This window comes from Pelobates fuscus, chromosome 9 (assembly GCF_036172605.1).
Source record: "Pelobates fuscus isolate aPelFus1 chromosome 9, aPelFus1.pri, whole genome shotgun sequence".
Taxonomy (NCBI): domain Eukaryota; kingdom Metazoa; phylum Chordata; class Amphibia; order Anura; family Pelobatidae; genus Pelobates; species Pelobates fuscus.
In genome coordinates, this window is record NC_086325.1 from 87508549 (window position 1) to 87531521 (window position 22973).

Genomic DNA, 22973 nt, shown 5'->3' on the forward strand with positions numbered 1-22973 from the left:
TCAAAGGAAGGTGATTGGCACAATCAAGAAAGGTCCAACAATGCTTCTCTATGAGAAGCATTTTATTGGACTGTGAACCAGATAAGGATTACATAGAATGATGATGGAGATGGTGTGGAAAGGAATTGGCAAGAACTTGAGTCTGTATGTATAGTGTATCTATTTGGGCATTCTGTGCCTTAGATTGGTTGTTAGGATTGTTAATTTGTATGATTTTTGGTCTGACAAATGTGATTTATGTATATGTAGCTGATTATGGTATTTAGATATCTAGCTTAACAGGTATATTCTGTATATGCCTTTATTTTTTGGAAACCATTTAATTTTGTTTGCATAATACAGTTGGTTTATACTTTTATTGGCTGTGCTCCACAGTCTTGTTTGATTCATGGTACTTTTAGGCTCTATATGGAATAGAGTCGTTGAGTGTTGTATTTTTGCAATATATATGTTGTTTGTTCTTTGAAAGTGCACACGCTCTTGTTATTTTTAGGGTGGGTTGGGAAATCAGTTGACAACTGCACAATTAAAGTTAAATTAACAAAAGTTTAAAATCCAGTTTCACACTTACAGGGTTATTCACCGAAGCGTGAATTGTTGGCAATTTAAAGTGAATTTCAATATTTTGGATAAAAAAAAAAAAAAAAAAAAAGCGGTCATGAAAAACATGGCGGACTTGGAGAAAGTATTCTATTCTGTTTTATTATTTGCTATTTTGGCCTTAAATTTAAAATTCACTTTGACTTTCTGCCAGTTATCACTTTAGTAAATACTCCTGTTAGTAAATATAGCCATTCCATATTGTGTGAACCACAAATCATATTTAAACCTTTTGAGAAGCATTAGAATAAGAGGCATAAAATTGATCTTTACTGTAGTGTTGAAATCCCATATTTTCTGATGTTTGCCTTAAAATAATGCCTGTAAAGTAATCACAAGATGTACTTGCATTTAAGCTTAAGTGCAGATGCGTCATTTTTTTTTTTTTACTTATACAAGCCTGTTCATTGTTGTTTTTATACGTTTTAAAGACTATATTTTTGTGTTGTGATATTCATCATTTTGATTCTCATTGGGCAAAGAAAAAAAAAATCTTTGAGGCTTTCTATGCAAAGCGGTGTCTTGTCAAGAAACGTCTACTTAACCTGACATGTTAGGTGAAGCAGAGAATTTGAGGCCTATTACGTTAACTGGCCCATGAAAGAAATGACTAAATTAATTGAGTGACAGAAGCCAAAAAGCAAATCATTAGTGGGGATTTTCACTAAAAAGGTACCAGTGACCTATAATTATGATAACAAAAGCCACAAGCAATTGTAACAACGCCTTAAAGTGGGAAAATATTTTAAACTGGCATTTATATGTTTTATTATATTATTAAAAGAGATTTATAGATGTAGAAATCGAACAACAAACTAGATTCCATTTTAACAAGAGCACATTACAATGAACTATAGCAGCATGTTCTGTTAATAAAAGAAAATAACTGAAACAGGATTAACAGGACACGTTGTTATAGTAGTTATGGTGCCGAGGGCCATCCGGAGGTAATCAGTAAAATCGTTCAAATGTTTTCACATTTACTTTGCAGAGTCAAGCTCCTGTGGTTCTGCTGGTCTAAATTGGTCTGTTTAAAAAATGAAAATACACTACTGCATTATTATACCAAGCCATAACAGGTGCCAGCTGCAGGGTCTCAACAATAAGTATTGTCCAAATCTATTGTAAGTTGATAAGATAATGCACAACTATGAACTTATGATTTATCAGATTAAATCACACTGCAAGGACTGGAAGCATCAAACACAGCAAGGTATGTGTGAAACCATTCTGTAACCGTTTGACAGATTACATCCACATGGCATCCAGTTACTCGTCACCATAACCACTGCAGCATGATATAGTAGGTATGGTGCTTAGACGTAGCCTTCAACAATTCAAGGCACTTTGCACCACAAATTTAAATTCATGTACAGGTTGTAAAAGTGGACCTACATTTTCCCTTATAAAATTTCAGTCCATATATAGTTTAAGAAAAAATTACAATGGCTTGTGCCTTTTTTAATGTAGTAAAATTTAGTTCTAGCCACATATTGCTAATTTAGCATCTTTGTACTTTTGTTATCCAAAAGTAAGTTAAAAGTAAGTTAATAAAAATGTCAGTGTGGTTTAGAGCTCTGGATCAACTTTAAGGGTGGATGAGAGTTTTGATCACAATATCATCAATATTGCTTAGCAGAATTAGTACAGTCTGTGTTCGTATATAGATTAGGTTTCTCATACATTACCCTAATTTTCTTATTTTGACTGACAAAATGTCATCTAGACAACTATTGGCATTAGTCTTCTGTTTTGTTTCTATAATCTGCTCTAGAGGTGTGTGATATATGTGTTTACCAAATTCAGTGAGCCATGTTCATTATTTCTAGTGCCATCATGTTTTTTTTTATTTATTTAATGGGTAGTTGGTTGAATTTCATGATCATTTTCATGTTTTCCACCTTGTTAACTGTGACACTGCCATGCATTGTACGAAATTGTTTATTATGTAAATATACATTGAGACATATCAAGCAGGGTGTAAATGGTACATAACATTAATTATTTCTCTGACATGGCAACCCTGGCTCAACTTACTATGTTTAACGAAAACAACTCCCTTCCCCTTAATAAAGAGATTTCTGATGCAATACGGACATATTTTATCACCATCAAGTAAATATTACATGGTGGTGATCAAATGTGTCAGAAATTTAGCGAACATTTTAATTCAATTAGAGAAAGACAGAAATATTTATACAGTCTGTCTAAAGCCATTTTTATCACGGAAACTAAACCCCTTCCTCAGACACACTGACACAGTCCTTTTATTGTTCCCATGCCAACTGATGTTTATACAGCCTAATGCAAATGTATTAGTTTACCAATCATTTTGTTTAAAAGATAAAAACAAAAGTGTGTTTTTTTCCCCTTGAAAACTGTTAAAGAAAAAAAAGAAAAAGATTTTCCCGATGTGAAGAAAAAAAAAATACTTCTAACATTAGGAAAAAAAAAAAAAAAAAAAAAAAAATACATGCAACTGGTTTACTACCCTTAGCTATTTAGAAACAGCAACAGTTATTTTTAATGGATTGGGGAGAGGGGGTTAATTTTACTTTTTTGTGTGTTGCCTGAGCAGGACCTGAAGCAGTGCACAACAGGAAGTTAAGAGTGTAATCAAAAATTGCTTCCCCTTGTCTACTAGGAAAAAAAAAAAAAACAATTGCATTCAGTTTTAAATACACGGCAATCTTATCAAATATGGCAGCCTTTACATGATTATTCAAAAATCAAATGTTATAAAATTTTCTTCCATATAGGAACTTGAAAAGTAGATATAGTACCCCTAGAGTATAAAAAGAGTACTATATAATGACTGGCATTAGTAAGAAACCACATCTAATATGACTGAAAAACAGATTTATAATATTTCCCAGACTCTATATATGTTAATAGTACAATACAAGCAGTACAAATAAATTAATCTAATGTACAGAAACACAAGTCTTTTACAAAAACCATATCAAAATGTTTTGTTTAAAAAATAAATAAAAAAAAAGGTATTAATTGAATTTTCTTTCTTAATGCTGTAAATAAATGCTGTGTAAATCGGTTGCTTGTCCCAGAGTTGTTGTCATATTTTCTAAAGTTGAAAACGAGATCTTTATAAAAGTAGGTTCCTATAAATCTACTTTCAGAAGTGACAATAATAAAAAGTGTTGTTGTTTATTGATATAAAACATAGAAATTAAAACACAGTATCACAGTGTTTTCAGGGCTGGATATTACAAGAAATAATTTAGTAAAGATAAAAGCTGAAATACAGGATTATTGTAGATTAACCTTTTACTTGCATACAGTTTCCGATTAAAACGCCTGTTTTTTCCCCCAGTTTCATTAATGGGCCACATTTTAGATATGGCACAGACAGATCAAGCTGAAAAACTCCGCTTTCAGAGCATAATTACTCTATATTTCAGGATATCAAAATTAAAACAAATGCATGGATCAAATATAGTAGATCTGTCCTTCTGTCTTGGCCCATATTTAATTTCACTGCATCCATGCAAACCAATAAATAAGCACACGATGACTGTAAATATGGGGCATGGTCATACAATTTTACATAACAGGTTTTTCTTGATCTACACATTTGATAGTAATTTTATTAGCAAATATATACTTTGTGTGCCTTCCCTAAAACACATGTGAACTCAATTATAAGTGTTAATGTGTGCAGTTAATTTCAGTGCAAGCATTTCTATACAAAATCTCTCTCCTGATTAAATAGTGCTTTGGTGATCGATTCACCATATTACCAGGGAAACAGGGTTGTCAATTTTAGAGTTTTATGAATCCACAATAAGCAGAGAGCTGTATTTCATAATTCTGGGCCCTCGGACTAATAGTGATGCATAACAGAACCTTTTGCTCCATGGCTCCAAAGATTAATATGATTAAGCAATCTGTGGCCAGTTATATTTCAATGTATTTGACAATACTGCGAGGCATACATTAAAAAAAAAGGCTAACTTCTATAGTCATTTAAATCACCACTTCTTACTATAGGCCCAATTATCCTGAATTACTACTAAATATTACCTCCAATGGTATCATCCACAAATACAAATTAAATACAAATGTTATAACTGAACTGGTTTGGAAAGGATTGACAGATTTAAATACCCAAGTATATTAATCATCATGAACATCTACTGATTAATAACTTTCAAATAATTCAACCATCTGCTCTTTAAATAGGATTTTTCTTTTCTTTCTTTTTTTTGGGGCGTGGGGCTAAACAAGAAACTGGAGCATAATAAAACATGAAAAGGCATGACAATTGAAGGAGGAGAACTGAAATTGCCATGTAAAAAAATAAATAAGGTGACCATATGGTTCCAGATCAGTAGAAATAGCTTGAACAGCCCTTAAGTGATCTGCAGTATTCTCTCTAAATCAGTCACTGTGGACACACAGATGTACTAATAAAATATTAACCTGTTTTCTCTACCACTAGAACCAACAAAGTTGGTACTCAGAGAAATAGTTCATTAACCCTTTTAACTCTGCAAATTGTACAAACATTTCTGTTTCAGACTCTCTACGGTACAGAGAATGTGATGCGTTCACTGTGATTCAGAACACCATTTTCAACTTCGACATTTGTTAAAGAAAATCTTTTAACCCCTTAAGGACACATGACATGTGTGACATATCATGATTCCCTTTTATTCTAGAATTTTGGTCCTTAAGGGGTTAAAATCCCCATGATAAAAATCACAAAAAAAGCCTGGGTGTTTCAAGGTGACATACAGTTTAACCCCTTAAGGACCAAACATCTGGAATAAAAGGGAATCATGACATGTCACATGTCATGGGTCCTTAAGGGGTTAAGGCACAATTCAGTAAAAGTGGAATCAACTGGCAGCTGAATTGATTCATCCATATCAATATTTCATCTTGAAATCTGCTATAATTATTATTCTTAAAAAAAAAAAAAAAAAAAAAAAAAAAATATCTTGAATGAAATACAAAACAGTCAAATTATCAGCTGTTTCCATAAATCTGCAGTTAATTTTAGATTGGTTCTAGCAATTCAACTTTTTGCTAGCGACCAAATTCACCCAAACATCATCTGACTTTTAAATTTCAACCCCTATTTGATTTATCTGACATTTTTACATCTAGTCGTATATGTACCTTTTATGGAATGGTGCCTATACTATATCTCACCCAAGTTCTGATATAAAGAGACTTTCTTTAAAGACCTTGCAACAAATTTCAATCTCATTATTATTGGGATTTATAAATTAACAAAGAGGTAATCCGTTTAGTTACCTTCAATAGAATACAAAATTACACACATAACCAGCAGTATAATCTACACACTAAACATTCCCCATTACACTTACATGTGTACTTTACTGTTAAGTTGTTTTCTTTAACTTACTAAACTTAACCAGCTATTTGTGTTATACAGGTTGTTAACGATAACACGGTCATCAGCTTGTAGAGCACAATGTTGTGTAACAAAATAACTCAAAAAATGACACACGTTGCATAAACATAAATTTGAAGCCTGCTTCATCACTATAAAACAAATGTTGATCACCCTTGCCAGATTGGGTCACATGGATTTATGGCACAAACAATAAATGACAGAAATAATTATAAAAATGTAACAGTGAAAGCTGTAACTGTATCCTTAGTTAAGAAAGCACCAATGTGCCCGGTCTGCTTCTATCCACTATGCGGTCCTACGAACTGGGACATGTTATACTGTAGACTTTTACATGGAATCCCCAAGAGAGTCGGAGTCATCCAGAGAGAGGGGAAGGTACAGGTCCTGTAAAAAGAAAAAGACAAAAAGGAATGAGTTAAAAAAATAAATAAATCAGAAGTGTGAAGCTTATATGAAGACCATTTTATGGCTTGCTTACAAAAAAACAAAGAGAAAACACAACCTAAAATATGCTAGTAAGGATAGTACTTATTATCGCATGTTGTCAAAAAGAAAAAGTATAGCTGACTATAAATACATTTTCAATGTCAGATAAAGATGAACTGTTCAGGCACGTACATGCGCATTTGTGTTTACAGAAGACTATAAGACCGATGTTAAAACAGACATTACAATACTTTCCTTTTTTAGTGACTTTTCTCAATCACAGTGTGGTCCTTTTTTAATGACAGTACTTTCATTTACATGAGACATTTAGGGAGCGATAAATGCATGCTACAGATAGGGTTAATCCCTTTACCATTTGTTTTTTAATATTCTTTATTTGTATGTATTAGATATAAGTATTCAAAAAGGTATTGTGATCATTCTCTTTCTTTTATGCAAGTAAATGACAAATTTAAATACTACTTGCTCGCTGGTAGCACTGACTGCTGCAAATTCGCATGGCAGTTCTATTCAGGAAAGGGACCAAGTCCATCTGGCCCCCAACCACTGGTGGCAATTGGGGTCCTTAATTATAATATTAGGGGAGAGGAAATAGTGAGAGTTGTCAGAGTGCTTTGACTGGTTGGCTTAGTAACCAACCAACTAGAGTGCTCTTCCTCATATTGCATAGTGTAAGAAGATTTCCCATGCTTTGCAATAGCCGACACAGCATGGAAAAACCTATGTAAGGTCTTTCCCAATTATGCGGAACCCTCTGAGTGAAAATGGATTAATTTCATTGCGGTGCAATCTTTTTAATATTTCTGCCATTTTTTTTTTTTATTTTTTTTTGTGGCCAGACTTTTTTTATTTTATCATAAACCATTGAATTGCGAGAAAATTGATTTTTATGTGGGCTTTTTGGGGTTGAAAATAAGAAAAAATAGAAGACTTCTGATGACAAGTCTAATATTCTTTTAAACAGGTGCAAGTTTAATTGTTCCCTCACTATTATTTGGATGAGGAGGGCAGGTAGGGTTATTTATTTTTATTAGTTAAAGGCTAATGGATTGGAGACCACTAGCCACCAGAGGAAGGGGGTCATTCCAATATTTGTGGGGGCGGTAGACTATGGCATCTCAACCCCTTCCATTGTTGAATTAATTAGGGCCCCACCTACCATCAGAGGATGGGGACTTGGGAGGGCATCAGTTCCTCCTATTGATTTGTATTATTTGGATGGGTGTATGGCTAGCAAGCCGTGACCAGGCACCACATAATTACCCTCTTGGCACTGATTGGTATTTAGCGATTTGTCTGCTAGCTGCTAGTTCTGCCAGCAATCATTTTGTTCAGATTTTATTTTTAAATCTGGGCCCAAATTTGCAGCATCCCTGACGCATTTGCAGCATTCGGGCCCGATTTCAGCCATTACTGAGGTTGGCGGTGTTTGGTCAGGCTGAACTCTACACTAAAAATAGGCCCATTCAGGGCCTGAATTATAAAATCTGGACTTTGTAAAAAAATTAAATTGTTCATGCAATTTAACAGTCTGAATGGCCTAGTTTGCAGCAGAATGGTTTTGCCACTTTTAGTGGAGGGCCATTCAGACTTTACTTAGTTACCCCACCAATATTATGAACGAGTATAGACTAACCATGAATCTCAAATGTTACCTGAAAAAGTACCCTCACTATTTATTTTTACTAAACAGATTTCAATAGCATGTATATGTAAAGTTTTTCCTGTCAGCAACAAGCATGTTGAATCAAAGGGTAATTGGAGGCACATGCATTTCTCAATAATGGTGCTGCATTAGAGGTCAAAATTTATACAAAATACAGATTAAGAGTACACACAAAAAAATACAGTGTTACATTTTCTAAGATTACCTAAAATCACCTCTCTCAGTAAACAAACATGAGGATTCAGTTCCACCATATGGCCATATCATGTTAAGTCCACCACTATTTTGCAATACCTCAATAAATAAATACTATATATATATATATATATATATATATATATATATATATATATATATATATATATATATACACACACACACACACACACACACACACATATATATGGTGCTAAACACAAAAGCAATCAGATCTTGTCCGAATTTACATGGTGAAAAAAAAATAAAAAAAATTATATATATATATATATATATATATTTATATATATATATATATATTTTTTTCACTATGTAAATTTGGACCAGATCTGATTGCTTTTGTATTTAGCACCACGCCACAGCCCCTGGCTTCAGATGCCCCTTTGGAGGCAACCTTTGGATAGTGACGTCACTTTAATCATAATTTTAATTAGTATAGAGCAGATGTATTGTGAGTATATTAATCTAGGCAATATCACTTTAATTGATTAGCTTTGACACTATTTTTTTTGTAATTGTCTTTATCACATTCATTGTCCATTATGTATATTTACAATGCTCTTACAACAGATTTATATACACTTTGGCACTAGTTATTGGTTTCCAACGTTGAAATGAGTGTAGGACACATCGATATTGGGGTATTGAGAAGTAGTGGCACTGTATTTTCATGTGTGCGCTGTTCCTTAATCTGTATTTAGTAACGAGCATGCTGGTAGAGGGTAATCAATGAATTAGTTAATTAAATACAGCACAGATAATATGGGAAGTGGAACATTGCCTTTAAGTTTGTTTCCCTGCGGACTGTACTGTTGTGGTCTTCTGACCATAAGAGGCTTACAGCAATTTCTGCCAAGGCAGACAAGAGTACATGGACAGTTTAAATAGAGTGGGTATTCATTATCAAAGCAAATTCTACAACTATTCCAAACCACAGTTGGTCTTTGATACATGTATCATGCATCTTGTGTGTGTCAATAGTTGTGGTTAACGGACCCTCTTATCATATTCTCATCATAATTAATCATGTCTGACACACTAGTACATTTAGACAAGTCACAAGACCAATCTCATGCTAAAATGTTTTCCTAATAAGAATTGCTATTGATTTTTTTCTCCTTTACAGAACTATGTGTAGTCAGCATTTATTAAAATGTTATTACAGCTCTTGGGCATTGCACATCACTGGAGAGGTCTCCTTGGACTACCAGCGGTTATTAAACTACAACTATGATAATTGTTAGACCATTATATTTTTTAATATTTAAACTTTATCAGTATAATTAATTCTCTTTTTATGAATAGAATGTGTAGGTATGTTGTGTAGACAAAAGTTAAATGTGAAAACATATGGTCCATGGATAGGCAACCTTCGGCACTCCAGATGTTGTGGACTACATCTCCACTGATGTTATGCCAGCATTATGGCTATAAGAGCATTATGGGAGATGCTGTCCAAAACATCTGAAGTTCCAACGGTTGCCTACTCCTGCTATAGACTGAACAGGTCTCCATATGATATCATGAATGCAAATGTGCTTGCATTTTTGAAAACAAAATTTTATTGGTTTGCTTTGATGGCTGAGCAGGCTAAAAAAATGCCCCACCAGTGCATGGTGCACAAAATACTGCCAAACACAATATAGCGTACTGAATGAAAAGGTCTACTTTGACCAATGCCAGTGTCAGTCAATGGAGAATTACAAATGTAGAGTAAGATTGACTGGTACTGTATGAGCTCTACAAATGTAGGCTTTATTCAACATTATGCAAAGCAAGCTCAATGACTGTGTAGGAAAAACAGTGCCCAATGACAAGCTAGCTAGCATCTGCTTACATTTGGCACAGTTCATATTTGTGAATCTATAGATAGGCTCCAAAACAACTAGGGGGGCTCAGATTTTGAAAGACTATGGATAAGTGTGAAACAAACCAGGTACAGGTTAGTGCTTTGCTGGATTAGTGAAATACCTTGCCTTCATTACACAGAGATTGTTTTCATTAAAGTAGTAAATCTACCCCACTAAAACTCATGCTAAAAATAATAATAATAATAATAATAATAATAATAATGATATAAAAAAACAAAAAAAAAACACAACTAATAATAATTAGTCAACAATACTAAAGATGAAAGAAACATTTCAAACAAATAATTTAAAATTATACTTTATTTCTTCTAAGATAAGTTTTTTTTCACTAACTAGTGAGTTATTACATTAGGTGGTTGAAACTCAGATGAGATTAGGTTTGTGTTGAAACCATTTACATCCAGCTTGCCTCTAACAAACTAGTAAGAGAATTAGAATATATGAGAAAAAATAGCTGAAAGTGCAACTGTTGCTGGATCCCAGGAGACCCAGCCTCTCTGCACCCCCTATCCATTTATCCAATAATCTGATGTTAGATGTTTGGTTAAGGGGTAAGCTTTACCCCTTAACCTGCTAAATGCAGCCAGTGAATAGCCATGTATTAATATAGCATAATGTAATGGTGAGCAAATTGCATATCTTAACTGTCCTGTTGGCAATTTAGCAGAGTTGAAGTTAACCAAGTTGAACCTGTTTTAGTATTAATCCCAATCACATGGATAACGGATAGTTTTAGAGGTTTATTCAGCATCTAACTTGCAGAATCTTACACCTAATTCAATAAAACATCACGAGATTTAATAAGGTTTAGGATAGCACTTTGAAATAAGATTTAGTGTTACGTAGTTGGAGAGGAAACATAATACCTTGTGTTTGCGAAGACTTCCTGGACTGGTCGGGGTAGAGATCGGAGACTGCTTGGATTTGGGCGTGGACAACTGACTGCTTGATGTCCCATTAGCTGCCACACAAGAGAATCACACAGTATGTTAACATGAGTTGTCTGAATATGCAATGTTCATAAAATCCTTACAGTAATATACTCAATTTTCTGTAGGAAGCAGGGTATGTTCCCACAGCAGCTAAGTAGACTTAAGTATATTCAATAAAGTGTGAGCTATGGTGGACTAAAAAAAAAAGTCTATATTTAGAAAATTTAGGCCAAGCCTGCTATGTTGTACAATAGCTGAAATAAAAAGGTTTTAACGTTTGTTTAACACAATTTATAGCAGTAACTAAAGCACATACTGAAGGGTTTACTGGGATCAAGACTGCAGTAACAACAAGCACCAAAGAAACCTACATCCATAGTCCTTCTGTGCCAAAGTAAGGGCATTTTACCATGATCATCTGGGAATAGTGGACATCAACTTGTCAAATGTCGTATGAGTGCAACTATGCTCCGGCCCTCACTCTTAAATACTGGGTCAAGGTAATATGCATTGTTTGATTTGGCTGTGTTAGGATTGTCTGGCATATGATTCATATAAAAGATAGATTGTGTAAACAAAGCAAAAAAATGATCGACAAAATGCTTTACAAAAAAACTTTCTACCTCACTTTTAATCAGGCAACAAGAAGACTCTGCAAACAAAAGCACATCATTGATTTAAAGGAACACTTTAGCATTAGGAATAAAAAACAGTATTCTTAATGCTATAGTATGCCTTGTCCATAACTTTAGGTCCCCCTTGCGAGCATGAAGGGGTTAACAGCCCTTTAAAACAGTTACCTGTGTCTCCTCCTTCTGCAGCGTCATGCCGATGGAGGACCTAATGCGCATGTACGATGTGACCTCCATGCGTGTGTTAGAGCTTCCCCATTAAATCAATTTTTTATTTATATTGCACAAGTTTCATATATATTTCGAACATTGTAGTCCTATATGTACAGGGTCAGCTGGCAAATATTGGCCTGGGGAGCGAGTACAAATGTCCTTTCTTTTGCATGGAACTCACAGACTCTGAATGGTCTTACTCGAGTTGAGCATGCAGTATGGATTTGACAGAGAAGGCTGCCAAGTGTCCTGCTGTGAAATAATTTATTCCTCCAACCTCCATCAGTACATGAACAAGGCCACCCCGGTCATTAGCACATAGGAGTTGTGGGCTGCAGCCTCAGACCATTTAGTTAAAAAAGCAGGAGGTGCGTTGGTAGGTCTACTGAAATAGTAATGCAGGAGTGAGGCAGCAGGCAGGAAATGTGCAGGACAAATATGTTGTTTTTTGGGCTTTGTGGGCTGAAGCCCCAGGTGTGAAGTTCTTCAGTTCTGAATCTCTACAGGTAGTGGAGAGGCAGCATGATACTAGTGTTTTTTTTCCCCCACTTTTGACATCAGACAGATGATTATCAAAGCAGTCTCCTGTACCCCTTTTCCTTTGCTTAAGTACCTTGGCTAAACAAAACTGCATTTAATGCCGGGGATGTTTTTGTTTCCAGCAACTTTTTTCATGGACAGAATGGCTCACAGAGTTGGAACGGTTTGTGTAGAGAGGCATGGATATGGCTCTTAAAGGGTTACTACAGCTCATGTTTTATACACCTCTTTTTTAAAATGAAGAATGCCTTATTGAGCGCTATTCTTTAGTTTACCCCCCTAACAATTAAAGAGAAAAAAAGTATATACGTACTTACAGTCAAGTGCTGGGCGATGGCACTTGACATCATGGGAACCGTGTCTGGTCCATATAAAGATTTCTCATAGAGAAACCTTTGCCTGGACCATGTAGCTGTCTCAGAGCACACTCTGCAGAACAGCACCAACAGACATCCCACAACACCTCTTCCTATTTTAGTCCAAAGACATATGGTGTAAGACCGCAGACTACCACCCCTCTATCCTTGCCGGCCCTCCCATGGATAGGTCTGTCATAGCGGATTGTGTATGTGTATATACAAGTCTCTTTTTATAAATGATCATTAAGAGCATAACAAACATTTAGCAAGTCTACAATGCAGCTATGAATTAAGGAATAAATAGATTTTAAAGATTAGACTCCAGCACAATCCAGTTTTTTTTCTACCAAGTTGTTACCTTTAAATTTTGTTAAGACTTAAGAGATACATACCCCCCAGCATTTGTTATAACACATTTTAAAAAGGTTGACGTTTTGTAAATATATTCTTTTTTTGTTGTTGTTTTTTTTTAGGCTCCATAGTATGTCAAATCCCAGGACAATGCCTAAGTATATTCTATTTCTTGGTATTTACAGTCTGGGCAATGCATGAGTTGACCTGCTGGAGGCCAGACATAGACAGTCTCGAAAAAATGACTCAGCCTGTGACATGTACCGAAAGAGACAGGTTGAAAGATATATGGAGGACAGCCGAAATATGGTATTTCTACCTTTCTGTTAAATGCACTGTGCCTGTAAGATTATGTGGGCAGCTGCTGACATTTCAGCAAAAAGATCACCAGTGTGAAAACATAAAAACAATGAAATTCAATATCAATCCAAACATTTTAAAGTTTAAAAAAGGTGAATTCTAAACAAAATGTCAACAGGCATCATTTCACTGGTAAAAAACTCAACATTTTGGTATTGCTAACCCTTTCAATACGAGAAAATATGTAGTAGTGGATTTAACACATGCCTTTGGTCTAAGCAGCAAGGTATTTTTTGTAGAGAAGATGTAGGGCAATTGGATTCAGAAGACTGTGTATAGCTGAGTTTTTCTGGAACAATTGTTCATAGCACTCACTGGTATAAAGAAAATGTTCTACCCCTTAGGAAATAAGAGAAGTACACTGTTGCCTCTTGCGATGTAGCAACTGGGTGAGGGGCGCTATACATGAAAATATGTTGAAAACTCCATGACCCAGCAATGCTAAATTACACCAGCACTTTTTCTGCTGCCCCAAATTACAGAGGGATAAGTGCTCCCAGAATAAATTGGACTCAGAAGCTTGTTTGCATCCATCCATTTTACAACAGTGCTTTTATCTCCAAATATTTATCCTTTAATTTCAATTGGTGGTAGCAGTGCGGAGTAAGGGTAGCCAAAAGGTAGAAACCCAACTTTTGCAGATCTAAGTCTCTTGTAGGTCCCCATGTTGATACTAAATATGTGTGCTTGTTTTTATTGCAGTGTTTCAGTAACATTGTTGGCCAACACCCTAAAGACCAATAGTCTGGACTTTGTTTGTCATGTTCTGTCACTACAACCTATTTGTGCTCAACAAATAAACATATAATCAGATTTTTTTCTTGCAAGAGAGAGAGCGAGGCTGGGAGGGATAGGAAAGACCAGAACAATGGCATAGAAATTACTTGCGCATGAAAAAAAACCTTGACATTTTCTTCATGGTTACAAAAATAACATGTAACTTATGTAGTGCCACTTTTACATTAGAACAAAAATGGCCTACCTCCTTTCCCTGCAAATAATTATTTAAATACATGCATCTCTACTGCGTCTTACGTAAGAGGGGAGATAACCATCATATATCATAGAACAAAGCCCAGAAACTCATATTATGTTTAGGAGAGATAAATGGCCCATCTATTTCATATTAATGCGCTATTGGAGCTATTTCGGTCATTTTAAACCTAGAACCATCTGGTCAGTCAGTCTCCATCTTTCACTGGTTAGATTGTAGCTTTTCCTCCCTGTGACCTTTAATGAGTTTTCTGGAGTCTCTGTGGGATTCCCTCTAGAGCAGTAAATTACTTGGCAAGTCTAGAACTATGGTTGTTTGTGGAATCTATTTATGTTTCCTTCTATTAATCCATACAGAATTGTAGAAAACACCTCAATGAACAGACGTTTTTGTTTTGTTTTACATGTCATAGGTAGCTTTTCCTCACCTGGAAGCACTGAATTAAATTTAAGGGTGATAACTGGCAACATTGCCACATCCATACAGCCTGCGGAGGTAAAATATGTATTTTGAGGCATAATCTTTTGCATGCTTTTCTATAGATGAGTTATGACTGTACACTGTTCCTGAAAGGTTTATTTAATAAGGGCATTTTGTGCTTTTAAAGAGATACTATAGACACAAAACATTCGCTTAATGAAGCAGCTTTTGTGTATAGACAATGCCCCTGCAGTCTCACTGCTCAATTCTCTGCTAATTAGGAGTTTAATCACTTTGATTAAGAAGTGCTAGTCACACCTCCCCGCAGGTGACCTACACAGCCTTCCTAACACTTCCTGTAAAGGAGAGTTCTAAAATGTAACCTTCCTTTACTGCACATGCTGTTAAATTTAAAATATCTTATCTACTGGTTATAGTCTGTCCCAGCAAAAATGAGTCTCAACAACTTTCTCAGATCTCATGGGTACAACTACTGATGGTCTTCTAGACAGTGTAGGTATACCAGGGCCTGGAGCAATGTGGTTAGAAATATGTATTTTCTTTATTTTATTATTGTGAGTGTTTCACTTAATGTATCTGTGTGTATATGATGGTGTATGTGTATCTGTGTGTGTGCCAGTGTGTCACCATATATGTGTGTGCGTGTCTCTGTATACCTGTGTGCCTACTTGCCACAAAGTGCCCTTGGAATTTGTTTTTTAAATATTAGCAACTATGCACCTGTAAAATATAGCTTGAGGCAGCTATTAATTATACATAGACTGTATTTTATTTTAGGAGACAGGCAACACTAGCTGGGGGTTCTTAAGAATGGATGTGCCCTCTGGAAGTAGTGGCCCTTTGAGAATAAAACTGTAATCATTTTGCTACCATCACAGACTAACTATCACAAGCCCTTTGCAGTAGTATCCAGTCTACACTTAAAGATGACATCTGCTGTGTTCTTAAGCTACCCATCTTTACAGGCCCATGGGAATAGAATGTGAAGTCAGGACCTGACTGACATGATGTATTTGTGCTAGATAATTGCTGTATCTTGGTGGAAATATTTTTGTCTCCCTGGTCCAGCCCAGCCATTAAGGAAGCATGAAATTAAAGCCCGGAAAACATGCCTCACTGATTAGATTGTCTTGTCTCCGAGATTAAATTGTAACTCCTCCCTTACTGGGTATCCTGCTGTGCTTTGAAAGTCAGTGTGCGGCAAGGACATCTTTCAGTGTAAGTGTTAGCACTGCATAATAGATGTACAGTATGTTCAATCGTGTACATTTAGAATTGTGAATTAAATGTAACACACAACAACACTGTATTAATTAACTGGGTTTGTGACAGACATTTAAAAATGATTAAAAAAAAAAAAGGACCTGAATGGTAAGAATCTGTCAGTGACATTTTTTTAAAGGAATAAAAAGAAATTAAAGTTATATGGGGTATCATTTTTTTTTTTTTTTTTTTTAAACACTCTCAGTTTTCTTTCAGCAGCTGTTTTACTTTTACAATAAACATACAAATTAACTACAACTCCTAAAAACCCATGCTTTACCAAAAAATAATCAATGGCATCATTTTAGCACTGTTGTAGAACGTTAGCTGAGCCTGTGTAAAGCGCACTGCAGAAATTGCACAACCTGTTAATTTGTAACAAATGCAGAAACTTCAAATGCAAGTATTTTTTTTTTTTTTTTTTAATTGTCTTTGGATATGTATATGATCATATTATCTCCATGCATTAAACAGGAATTGGTTCCCTACAGCCAGGAATATCCCTTTAATGATATGAATCTATCTACATTGTTTTTAATTTTATTCTCTACAACATTTAATTTTTGATCACAGATTGCCGTCTGCATGTGCATAAGAAATAGGAATAGGAAATAGGAATTTTGCAGAGTATTTTTTAAGAACAATCTTTGCATGATCACCTATGGAAGTCCAGGTGTTAGAAACAAGAAGTAGCTAAGCATTTACTCACCTGAATCAGCAGGTGATTTACTGCGGCGTGTTGGTGCAGGACTTTTAGCTGCACTTTTCAGAGAACTGGAGGTGGGCTTGGCTTGGGGAACTGGAGTCCCTTTCATTACCCGGCACTCTGTGGGGAGAGACATGAGGTTAGTAAAAAATTCTGGGAACACATTTTTCTGAACATTTAGCAGTAGTGGTAATCTAATTAGCCCGACTCCCTGAGCCTGATAACTTGAGGGAAACTTGGTGGATACTTTAATGCTAAAAGTGGTTGCATGTACCATTACCAGGAAGGTGTGGAACCAGCAAACACATTCTATTAGTGATTCTGCCCCTTTTACATCTTTGCATCACTTAAAAAAAAATAACCAAAGTTTGTACATAACTCCTTGTATACTTTATACTCCTTGTATACATACATTTGTTGTTGATCATTTAAGTACCATTCATTGATTAGATGTACGTATTGATCTGAAGTTGACCAACCATGCATTTTGGTTATGACAGAGTACCTTCAAATCTGACATTTTATACATACATATATATATCCCAACATTGGGAGATTTTCAGATCAGGATTTGTGGTTTAGCCTGAATGGAGTCGGTGCCAGTAACATGAATTGTGACACTAGGACACCCTTAGACCAGGCCACTGAACGACTGACAAGCCCCTTGACTGCAGGAACTTGCGGAGAGCTCTGCTGGAGTGCTTTCTGCAGAGTCCCAGTACTAGTGCACAGTGCTCGAGTATCTAATAAAGCACCTGCCGTATACTTAACTTGAGTGGTATATGTTGTACCAGAGAACCAAATTGGGATGGTGAGATATAACCTCAAATGGGTAGTGTCCTGCTCAAATTGGGACTGTTTGGGGGCCTGTACATGGAGTGGAGGAAAAGTTCTGACCCCTCATTTTCCATTTACTAGGACATTCTTACATACCCGCCCAACTGTTCTGATTTGGACACGACTATCCCGATTTCGGAGCTGTGTCCCGCCGTCTGTCCTGCTTTTCCCTGCATCAGATTTATTGTAAAGTAACACACAGATTGCCCTGAGACACAGTATGTGCTGGCAGGATGCACAAGTCTCAGATGACACTCTCTGCCCTGCTTCATGGATACTAAGGGAGGGAGGTTGATGACGCTCCTGCTCTTATCAGTCAGTGTGTGCAAAGTGCAATGGGTCTCGTCCATTGGGGCACCTGATTTTATGTGAGGAAAAATGTATTTGCAGTAATTTAGAAACACCAAGATTCTTTTTTTGGAGGCGGGTTAGTAAGCTTAAAAAAATATGGGGGAGGGATGAGTGTCTATAATTTTATGATATGCTTACATTTTGCAGGGCCCCTCCCCCTCATTGGTAACGGTTTGGAGATTCTTAGAAAGACCCCCCCCCCCCCGGTCTGAGAAGGAAGGGGGGACAGGACTGATGCTAGGCTAAGGAGTCTTGACTGAGGCTAAGCAGAGGGGTGGGGTATATAGAGATACAAAGAGGCAAAATGGCAGGACGGTTATAAGGACAGTGAGGGGAGGGGACTTACCAGTCAGCATTAGGAAGTGAAGGGATCCTGACTTTCCCTCCCTCCCACCCTAGGACTTTCTGTTACATGTGGAATTATTGGGCTGTTTCTGGTGCTTGTTGTTAGTTTCTGTTTCTTGTTTTGTCACAGCATGCGGGAATCCAGGCCAGCACAGGCAGAAGTGAAGAAGTTGCCGAGGAGGCTTGGGGATTCGCAGCCTGCTGGGAGCTGATGGCGGAGGCAGGCTGCTCTGGACTCTTGGTTTGATGGGATAGACCTGTCTGTTGGTGAATCACCCCAACAGCTGACAGTATGAACTTGCTGGCATGTATAATTAATAAAGCTGTGGCAGTTGCCCTTACCCAACTTAAGGTATTTCGTGTGTGATTGGGGGCAACGGGTTGGGGGACATTCCATCTAGACAGCAGTCAAGCCTCTGGGCATGTAAAAAAATGTGACTGGCTTGAAAACTGCTCTGTTTCAGCAAATTTGGCACATGTCTAGTCTCTATTATAACTATTATATTTTCTCAGCTTTGTTTGTGGTATGGTTATCTCAGTATTGTATTTTATATAGATATCTTTATGCTACCCTTTTTACTGTATGAGTATATTTGTATTGTATAGGAAGGAGTACAATTCTGGGGGAGGAGTCTGGTGCCCCACCATCTTAAATTTCACCAGCCACCACCTGGGTAAACTGCTGTAATGTAGTGAATTTGAATAGTCAGTGTTTATCACAATGGCAACGTCTAAATATTAATTACCTCTAACCTCAGTTACTTCAAGTGTGCAAGATATCAAACCATGATGGGAGTAAGGATTCACCATATTTTCCAGGATATCATTCTGCATGATGATGAAAAGTATTCAGATACTGTAGTTTTCCTATTTTATTAATTCATTGATTTCCTACATGCAGCATTTGAATTCAACTTACTGCAGGGCAGGACTTCCCATGAATGCTGTTTCTAACTGGATGGCAGCCCACTTCCTTAAACTCAACTTGACCAAAACTGAAATTCTGGTCTTTCCTCCCTCAGGTGTTGTTACTCCTGTGTCTGTCTCCCTCCAAGTCAATGGTGCTACCTCAGCTCCACCACGCAGGCTCGCTGCCTAGGTGTTCTCTTTGACTCCGACCTCTCCTTCAAGCCTCATGTTCAATCTATCGCCAAATCCTGTCATTTCCATCTCAAAAACATTGCGCGCATGCGCCCCTACTTAACGCCAGATGCGACTAAGGTGTTGGTCCATTCCACTGTACTTTCTCGCCTTGACTACTGTAATCCGCTTCTCAGTGGTCTTACGAGCTTCCAACTTGCGCCGTTACAGTCCATAATGAATGTGGCGGCGAGGCTCATCTTCCTGTCCGCCCGCACCTCCCATGCCTCACCCTTCTGTCAGTCCCTACATTGGCTTCCTATAAAATATAGAGCTCAATTTAAAATTCTGGTTCTTGCTTTCAAATCTCTACATAATACTGCTCCCACCTATCTATCCTCCCTTATACACAAGTATGTCCCGTCTAGGCCCTTACGATCTGCTGAAGACTTACGTCTATCTTCTGTCCGTACTCCCACCTCTGATGCTCGCCTTCAAGACTTCTCGAGGGCTGCACCGTTCCTGTGGAACTCGCTTCCCTCCTCCGTTAGATGCTCACCCAGTCTCCACTCCTTCAAAAAAATAATTAAAAACCCACTTCTTCATAAAAGCGTATCAATTAAACTCTTAATAGCGCCCAACTGATTCCTCTTCTGCAACGGTCATTAGTCTAATACTATCCTTACCTTTTGTGTCATTTTACCCCACTCTCTCTAGCATGTAAGCTCATTGAGCAGGGCCCTCAACCCCTCTGTTCCTGTGTGTCCAACTTGTCTGGTTACAACTACATGTCTGTTCGTCCACCCATTGTAAAGCGCTGCGGAATTTGACGGCGCTCTATAAATAATATAATAATAATAATGGTCTGTCAATATGTATATTTTAGGTCTTCTGTAAAAAAATGCGTTATAAAGCAACGCTAGATGGGAAGGACTGAGAGCATGCCATTGCGCAGTGGGTGTCTGCCGGTGCAATTCCTCCCATTGTTAGGAGGCATGTTCTTGGGAGCCACATTTGTTTTTTTTATATTTTTCCCTCTTCAATTTGCAAAAAGGGTAAAAGTTATTTTCAATTATTAATGTTAATACTGCAGTGTTGTCAGTTACAGCAGTGCTTTGATGTCAGGATTAATGACATTGATTCAGGTTTGTCTGAATCGCGAGGAACATTTCTAGATTTATTAGACATATTCTAGAAATAGAACTAGAAGAACTTACAAGGCCTCCATCTACCTACAGTTCAGCTCATGTCTATGTTCTGAAACTCGCTAATTTATTAAAAGGTTTATCTGTGTACCTTTTAAAATAAATAGTGACTTCTAGTTCATACTCAACCATTATCAAATAAACTGGCTACTTGCAGACTATGAGCAGATTTAAGTGTGATAATGGTTGTGTTGCAACTTTGGTCCAACTTTGTGTTGCAACATTGGAGCAGCGTAGCTAAGGGGAATGGGCCTTGACATGGCTAACAGACAGGCAAGGAGTATGGGTAATGTTTGAGATGGGCTAGGAGAAAGAAGGGGAGGGGCTTTTGCTATGGGGACCATCTTAACTAATCCTCACTTACCTGTTGTTGTCCCACCCTCCTTTTTTGTATTGAGTACCCGTTTGGTCATGGAGGCGGGAGGTGGATAGAAAAGTTGGGGTGTAGTTTATTTGTTCAGCTGTAGGATAGTTGTAGTTCACTAAGAACAGTTAAGTTGGAATTTGTATTGATAGGTTCGAGCTCATTGGTAGCTCCGTACCTGGTGGGTGTAGGGTGTATCTTGTTATACCACTACATTGTAAAAATTGGAAAATCATGCCCTTGGTGACAATGGTTTATATACTAATGAATTATATGTTATAATGGTTATCAGTTATTGTTATGTGGGTTATTGTCTGGGGTAGAGTTGTGAAAAAGAATTGGGGTGGATATGCAATGTTCAAGTATGTTTACAATTACCTTAAATTATTTATGTTATATTTTAAATAAAAGCTGTGATAATTTTTCCCACAACAAGGTGTCTGAATCTTATTGGAGGGTTATGGGTTTTAAAAGCGTATGCCGAGAAGGCGACACTGCATTTGTGAAGCTACTGGACCAAAAATTCCACCTACTTACTGCATAATGTAGAGTTAAGAGCACACAGTGTGGTGTTATTGGGCAGCTTTATGAATAAAGAGCATCTCAAGTGGTAAGGTTTAACCCCTTAAGGACACATGACGTGTGACATGTCATGATTCCCTTTTATTCCAGAAGTTTGGTCCTTAAGGGGTTAAAGGCGTGGTATTGCATCTTTAAAATGCAATGCTGTGGGGGGGGGGGGGGGGGACGACAGAGGGGAGGAGGAAGCACCTGAATCATGCAGATATCACCATCATGAGTTCCATATAAAACAATTACCTACAATCTGTATGATGCTTGATTCATATAAAATTAACATTCCCTGAGAGAATCTGAGGTCATCGTCTTGCCAGACAACAATATCTAGGCTTACTGTTAACATTTCCTGCAAGACGTTTGATGGCAGACTAGGCAGAACAAAAGGATTTGGTAATATCTGCACATTGTCAACTTTTCACACTGAACTCCAGGAATGAATTTTCAGCAAACTAAGAATCAGACGAATGTCAGACTTACAGTAAAAGAGTCAAGTTACAGCAATGTAGCAGTGTACAGTGTATTCTGGAGCAAGATGCTGAGGAATACATTTATATTTACACGTTAGAATGTCAGCCATCTGAGTGTTTGTTTATTCAGTTGCTAACATTCATTACAACATAACATTATATAATTATATAGGCTGATTCAAGATTCAAGTCAAGTTTAACCATTCAAACAACTCTGTTTTTGCTGTTGATCCAAAAGTAAATAGGAAAAACAACAAAACAAATTTGCAGCAATTTCTAGTTGTCACAAAATGGGATAAGAAGAAAATCCTTCATGGCTCCAGAATGGCATTTCAATTGCTCCTTGGATCAAACAATAGTAAAGACAGGTTAACCATCCATTTAGAAATTTGTATTGCAACCCTGTTAATGTATTAAATAATCCTGCCATATATATATATATATATAAAGATTACTATTACGCAGTAAAGTGTGAAATTAAGAGCAATCACCAAGGAAACCAATAGAATGTTTCTCAAAATTTAGCAGTTGGCATCCAAAATGTCACCTGTTTGTCCACATTAAAAGCTCCTCAAAATCTTTCCAAAATGTCTTGGACTATGATACCCTGGAATGGAACCTGCTAAATGCAAAATGGATATAATTATGATGAGTTTCATTTACCCAAAAGTAACTAGTTGGCTGGAGCCCAAACTGTACGGTCATATCCGTAAATGTGCATTACTGGAAAGGACATAATATCATATAATG

General features: G+C 36.8%; 1 protein-coding gene across 1 annotated transcript in view; it reads right to left on the reverse strand.

Moving 5' to 3' along the window:
- Positions 1-5577: 5577 nt before the first annotated feature.
- DCX (doublecortin) overlaps positions 5578-22973 on the reverse strand; it is a 108858-nt gene continuing 91462 nt past the window's right edge. Inside the window, exons 5-7 of the mRNA XM_063432156.1 lie at positions 16999-17115; positions 11071-11165; positions 5578-6388 (exon numbers count right to left, since the gene is read on the reverse strand). Coding sequence (XP_063288226.1) covers positions 6332-6388; positions 11071-11165; positions 16999-17115 — 269 coding nt within the window. The 3' untranslated portion in view covers positions 5578-6331. The remainder of the gene's footprint in view (positions 6389-11070; positions 11166-16998; positions 17116-22973) is intronic.